The sequence below is a fragment of the Olea europaea genome, chromosome 13, assembly GCF_002742605.1.
Source record: "Olea europaea var. sylvestris chromosome 13, O_europaea_v1, whole genome shotgun sequence".
NCBI lineage: Eukaryota > Viridiplantae > Streptophyta > Magnoliopsida > Lamiales > Oleaceae > Olea > Olea europaea.
Window position 1 is genome coordinate 9,417,131 of NC_036249.1, and position 7,006 is coordinate 9,424,136.

General features: G+C 33.2%; 1 protein-coding gene across 3 annotated transcripts; it reads right to left on the bottom strand.

Annotated features, from left to right (window-relative positions):
• Window positions 1-2,822: 2,822 nt before the first annotated feature.
• Window positions 2,823-5,114, bottom strand: LOC111408203. Of its 3 annotated transcripts, none has more exons than XM_023038000.1 (3): window positions 4,789-5,114; window positions 3,495-3,638; window positions 2,823-3,425 (listed from the first exon to the last, which is right to left on the bottom strand). In XM_023038000.1, the coding sequence occupies exons 1-3, from the start codon at window positions 4,954-4,956 to the stop codon at window positions 3,294-3,296; spliced, it is 444 nt and encodes a 147-aa protein (XP_022893768.1). In that variant the 5' UTR covers window positions 4,957-5,114; the 3' UTR covers window positions 2,823-3,293. The 3 variants fall into 3 exon arrangements, 2 of the variants coding, with proteins under 2 accessions (XP_022893768.1, XP_022893769.1); XM_023038001.1 differs by having other exon boundaries at window positions 3,279-3,410; window positions 4,789-5,105; XR_002705295.1 differs by lacking the exon at window positions 4,789-5,114 and adding an exon at window positions 3,829-4,003 and having other exon boundaries at window positions 3,299-3,410.
• Window positions 5,115-7,006: the final 1,892 nt, after the last annotated feature.

Below are 7,006 nucleotides of genomic sequence, written 5' to 3' on the forward strand. Positions count from 1 at the left end.
AGTTCACACCCTAAGAAGAATTTCTAAAAGAAATTCAAGAAGTGTGTCAACACACACGTTAAGCTCTATCTCTTGGGAGAACTCGGTCGAACACATAATTCATGGTCCAACAAAAGTTCTAACGCCAATGTACCAACCAAAATTTTAGCAATACATCGCTGGCCAAGATACTATAGTTGAAAGAAATTCCACAAAACAGTCTACACTAAAAACCCAAAAATGATCCTCCTCTGTGAATCCAAAAATCACCCAAGGATGATCCTCCTTCGAGAATCCAAAACTCTTGCTCATCACTCGAGCAGCCAAAATCAACGACCTGCACTCCCATGTCTTCACTCACGTTCACGTTTTAGTCATTCCGCGTGTCATCTTCTTCGAAGTTTGTTGATGAAGAAGTTGAGTAGAATGAATATTTCTCTCAACCTTTAGAGTAATGTCGAGAAGAAATTTCAGCCCACAATAAAATTAATCAACCAATTAACCAAGATCATCCGAATTATATTAATAAATCAATCCAAGAGCTGGAAAAATAATGTAGCCCAAAGTGGCCCAACTATGATAAAACCTAAATAACGCAACCAAAACAAACAGCCAAACTTAAGAAATTAAGAGCCCAAACTCAAACTTTCTTTGACCCAATCAAAAAATTTCATCCCAAGAAAAATTGTAGCTCGATAATCTGTCCAATACACTAAAAAACAGCCCAACCCAATCACCCCACAAAAGAAACCAAATTGCTGTCCAACAAATTTAACCCAAAATCAGCCCACACACAAAATTAGGCCCACGCCAAACAAAATCAGCCCACCCAAAATAAACAGTTAACAAATTTTACAGAGCCCAATTCATGGTACCGTCAGTGAATCTCACAGCTCTTACCACCGAACTCCAAACCTGCCGGTGAAACTTTACTGATACAGCCCAAGAATTAAGGAATATGTTACTTGTACATGTGACATCATCCAAGAATTAAACATGTCCAGTGGAGGAAAGCCCCAAGATTTCCACCATAACACTTCAAACTATCTATACCAGAATGTTCATCCACGCTTACCGCACCAAGTCGATGTTGAAAACTGCCATCAAAAGCTACCTCTCTATTATCCCAAGGGGCCCACCTCACTTCCTCGGAGGAGGAGCTCGCCGCCCTTAGCGACGTCGTTTCACCATGGTCAGCCATCCTTCCGACATTCAAACATGTCGTTTTGGATATCTTTTTTCCTTCCGTCAACCCTAACACTATCATCATTGACCGCACTAGCAACCATCCCGCACTAGCAAGTAGCTTTTGATTTGTTGAGAGGACAGATCACTGATGGCTCCAATGGTAACTCTAGAACCAAGAGAAGAAATATCCATTGGATTCTGAATGTTGTTTAGCTGAGGTCTTTTGTTTCCAATCTGGATCATCATCGCAGAGTATGTAAAGGAGTTTCCATCAGCTGATCCACTATGGTTTTATCTCCACATTTCTTGCCAAATCTCAGCCTATGATATCGGGGTTGCAGGCTAGGGAACCGGTCTTAAACACGGAAGTCAGTCGAAGGGTGTTGAGTACTCTGTTCATCGCAATATTGGGATTGCACTCTTCTCTCTTGTAACCGTGCATATATTTGCATTACTCTATAGACTGAAAAAGGAACATGAACAGGAAAAGAAAACGATTAACATAATTTGATGAAGAATGGACGGGAACAAGAAAATTCGACTGGACGAACAGCACTAAACTACTTGCCGGAGAACAAAAAGCTTACAAGTTTAACCAATGAAGTTAAATCAGCTCTGATACCATGTCAAATATACTCAATAAGACTTGATATCCCTCGATGTGAGAGGTTCTTTGAGAACCAAATTCAAACTAAATATGGTAACAGCAATTTATCTATATTTGGTACAATTATAAGATAGCCGTAATCTTCAACGATCTACATAATCTTATTCAATCTCATTGACAAGATGATTTAAAACTACATTTTTTTGTTTCAAATATTTTTGAATATGTTAATTTTCTTATAAATAAAGAAAGTTACTTATATTGATAGTAAGATATAGGTTACTTCGAAAATAAGTAACTCACTTTTTCAACTTTCACCAACCAAACTTGTTTCAAAACTTCAGCCACTAATTCTAGGTTTAAGTTCCTGATAGAGAACACCACCACCGTCACCCTCCTTAGTCCCAAAACACCAAAAAATACATCAATCATCAATCAATTCCTGGACAACCACCTCCAGTATCACTTGAGCACCACTTACACCTAAATAACCTCCAAAAATTCCATAAGAGAAAAGAAAAGAAAATTACAGCATCAACCCCTTCTAGACCTGGATTTTAGTTCCACTAGAGCTTCCAGGTTAAAACAATTAAATCCAGTGAAATATAAGATCCTTGGCAAAAGAATTCACTTAACAAAATAAACTGACAAATATGATGATCCAGCAGCTTAACAACCTAAATGGAAAAAAAATAATAATAATTAATAAATAAATAAATATAATGAATGAATGAATGAATAGCCACCAATCATAGAGATGGAGGATGAAAACGGGTTGTGAAGCTGTTGACAATGCTCATCCATAGTAGCACGAATCCAATGTGGTTCCAAGGAGAGGAACTAATGAATTTAGATGATGGAACTCTGTTGTTGAGGTCCGAGAACGACTGTGTATATTTATAAGTGAACATTGTTTTGGGACATTCCAAAAGGAGATAAGGATATTCATTCCAAATGAAGAAAGAATTTGTTCGGCCACTCTTTCACCAGATATCAACTTTAAATCAATGACTTCCAACAAAGTACCAAAAAGGGTGGGTATGTAGAAGGAAAATAGTTGACTTCGAAAGAATTCATCAACATTATTGGCCAACTGCCAGAAATAGAATCAAGTTTTCAATCCAACAAATAATCCATAGAACTTTCATGATTGAGCCGGCAGTATTTATCAGACAAAAATTATAGTATTTTCCCCCGTGTTTTTGTACATGGCACACTAGCAAGCATTCCTGTATTAAAATTTAATATAATCTTCACAATTAGCACTGAAGCTTTGGAAAGTCATCCTAATTTAAAAAAAGAAAAAAAGAAAAAGGAAGGAAAGTTAGAAAAAAACAAAATAAAATAAAATAAGATAATCTCTCGATCTTCTAGATTGATTTTCTATTCTGCCCTTCTAGAAACAGTAATCAGTCAGCACACAGCTATTGTAATATCTTATAAAGTACAAATCTAGCTTGCAAGCAAAGATGCAACTTGCAAGAAATGACTACAGGTAGATTAAGGAAAATGACTACTTTTATGCATTACATACCAAGTAAGTCTTCCCCATTAACGAACCACTCTTTCGAGTTCTTTCCTCCGTTATCCACCCATGGGGTAACCATTCAGGAGAATCGGTTGTTTTAGGTTCAATCTGTGGACCATCAGTCTAATCATGAAGGACAAAATGAGGATATAGTAGAGCACAATTATAAGATTGTTTAGCATTCAGACTCACAGAACCAGTTTTGTCATCAGAGAGCTTATTGTCTTCGATACTTGTTGCTTGTGGTGTATCATGGCAGACATTTTCCCTTTCAGCACAACGAAGGACATCCTTCTTGGAGTAATACTTCGTGCCTGTTGCCGAGTTGCAGTAATACTGCAGAATTAGACACAATATAACCAATGTCACTTTCCCTTGAGCAAATATATTACATGTAAGACAAAAAGGGAAAAAAGTAAAAACCAGTAATGTCTACACGCTTGTGTTCCAATAAGTTCTGTAATATACTGATACAAATATATTGTGTGAAATTTCATACAATGTGCAAAAGTTGCATAAAATGCACCTTCTAGTAACATATTTGTCCTCCACTGTTCATAAAATTTCAAGAGGATACAGAAGTCTGAATCTAAAACGTGTTGTGTCTAATGTTGTGGAATCAAGCTGAAGAAGAAAAGAAAATTTTTTGTTTTTGAAGATTCGTCTATGCATACGACAAAACATTTGGGCGCTGCTCGTCTCCCACAACAATTGCAAGGCCAAGAACCCTTGCCATATTTATAAGGGCCCACAGGTGTCCAGATTGTTTATTCTTACATGAACGGGACATCGGGATGTGGTGCACTACTATTCGGCGGTACTCCAATAAATCAAATCATTTCAAAACTTTGAATGGACTATAAGCTTTAAAATCAGGATCCTACGCGTAGTACCAGGCAACAAACAAAAAAAACTGCAAGATTATCTTTATTTCCGTATCCGACACTAGAATAAATAGTAGCTTTTTATATCGACACAATATTCCCGGCCTCCAGCCCCTGACCCAAAAAAAACAAAAAAACAAAAAAACAAAAACACATACATATGAGACACATACTTTTTGTCCATTCAATCACAAGCATATATATATAACAAGAAATTTTTATGCATTTAATAACAAGCATACAGAATACAACACATTCTAACACAAAATTTCTCAAAATCAAATCATCTAAATAATTTTCACATTTCATATAACGATTCTGAAACCCATATCCATGTGATTTATTTTCCATTTCTTTAAGTAACTACATATGCGGATGTCGAAATCAAGACCAAGATTCTGTTTTTCACTCATTTCCTTCAAATGTAGCCATTATGCCTGAGTCAATTAAACCCTCACCCACAAAACGATTAAAAGATTTAATTCCAAAGTATGCATAAAAACAAGTCCTTTTTTGCGTCTAAAAATTAACCATTCGGCCAAAACAAAACATTAATCAATTATTACAATTAATGACTAAACAAGTTCAAGAATTTTGATTACCTTGATTTTTCTTCCAAAGCTGTGTTTTATCTTCTCGACAAAGCCCGGAGGAAGCCATTCCGGCGAATTCTTGTCCACCATTTGGCCGTAATCTAAATTCTTCCTATTATAATCTTGAAGTTTTCCCCCTTTTTGAGTCAGTCTGTTTTTCGAGAGCTGGCTCCACATTTTCTCTGTAGAGTGAGGACTGAGGTGTTAAATAGAACATTGGGACAAAAGGCTGCTTCATGGAACACGTGTCTTTATATATACACTACATTAACACGTATGGGTTGCCGAGTGGTGGGGTTGGGGGTAATACAAAGGCACCACCTTTCTTCCCCCACGCCCTTCTTAAGAATAAAAGCTGCATGAGGTTTTAAAGCTTTCTTAAGATAAAGCTGACTTTCAATTGTTACAGAAATTGTTTGATTAAAAAAAAAGTAAAAAAATATGAAAAGTAGGTTTTTATTTTTGACAATCTTGCTAGACAAACTCAATAAGATGAGAGACTCGCGAGAATGCGTAATTTGACAGTTTGGAAGAAGAAGAAAAAACATAATGCTTAATCGATGTCTACCACGCCACCTTGTCAACTCTATCCCTGCCATTGACCCTATTCGACGAACATTTTATAAAATAATATAAGAGATGCGTGTCAATACATGATTGAATAGTTTAAAAACAAAAATAACGCCCAATCGTTGTCTGCCACGCTACCCTATCAACTCCATCCCTGCCATTGACCTTGTTCAATGAACATTATTCTATTTTTGGACAATACGAGGATGACAAAGTTCATGTCATGGAAGGAGAGGTAAATTATCTCTTTATTAGACAACTGGACTCGAATTAAGAGAAATGTTAGCCCTCATTTTACCATATTTTTTGGGATAATAAATTATATAATAATAATTTTTGGAGAATATATAATTAAAAGTACGAAAAAGTTTTGGCAAAATTATTTTGTTTGGAGAATGTGTGGTTAAATAGTTTCTTGTTTTCAAGTTGTTTTCAATTTTTAATTTTGCAAAACACTAAAAACGTACTCAATATGATATTTTCAGAAATACATTTTCGAAAGCAAATATAAACTTATAGCATAAACCTCAAAACATATTTTTGATATTTTAGTGTTTATATTGAAAATTTTGAAAACACTCAAAATTTGGAAAACATAGGTTTAAATAAGTTTTTTATTTTGAAAAATACAAATACAAATTCTAACCAATAAAATTTAAAAATTTTCAAAAATAACTTTTAATAAAAATAAATGCAAAAATAAAATTGCTAAATTAAAAACTAATAATAATAAATAACATCAGAAAAACTAGAATTCTAAAAAAATAAAAAATCAAAGATAAAAATTCTGAAAAAATAAAAAAATGAAAACTTCTGGAAAAATAAAAAATAAATATAGTTCAATCTCTTAATGATTATTTATATAAAAAATCAAAAAAAAAAATTCAATGATTATTTATCTTTATTTTTTATATTTTGAACTCAATTTATTATTTGTCTTATTATATATCTGAAAAAATAAAAAAATGAAAATTTCTAGAAAAATAAAAAATAAATATAGTTCAATCTCTTAATGATTATTTATATAAAAAATCAAAAAAAAAATTCAATGATTATTTATCTTTATTTTTTATATTTTGAACTCAATTTATTATTTGTCTTATATATATATATATTTATTTATTATTGAATAATCAAATTTCATGGAATAAATTGTTTTAAAATAATTTTTTTCAAGGTTTCTAACTAAGGGTCCGTTTGATTGTAAAGATGGAATTGAATTGTCTAGAAAACGAATTTCAGGGAATTGAATTGCCTAAAATTATTTTTCTGGGAATTGTAAATTATTGTATTTGATTGGTATAATTTTCCACGTGGAAAATATTGAAATAAAAGTGTTTTTAATGTTCATTTGGTTTTGTTTTACATGAAAATTGTCAATTAAAGGGAAATATTTTTTTACAATAATTCTTAGAATTGGTTTCCATTACCAACAAAAAAAAACGAAAAACAAATAATAATCGCTACAGTAAGGTGGAATTTGAATTCTCACCATATATAGTGAGAATTCAAATTCCACTAAAATAAGGAAAATTTCAAGTTCCAAGAAATGCAATTCCATGAAAAATATAAGGTATCAAACATCAAAAGTTGGAATTTCCAATTCCAATTCCATCTTTTTTTTTTTTTTTCCATTTCCATGCTATCAAACACTCCC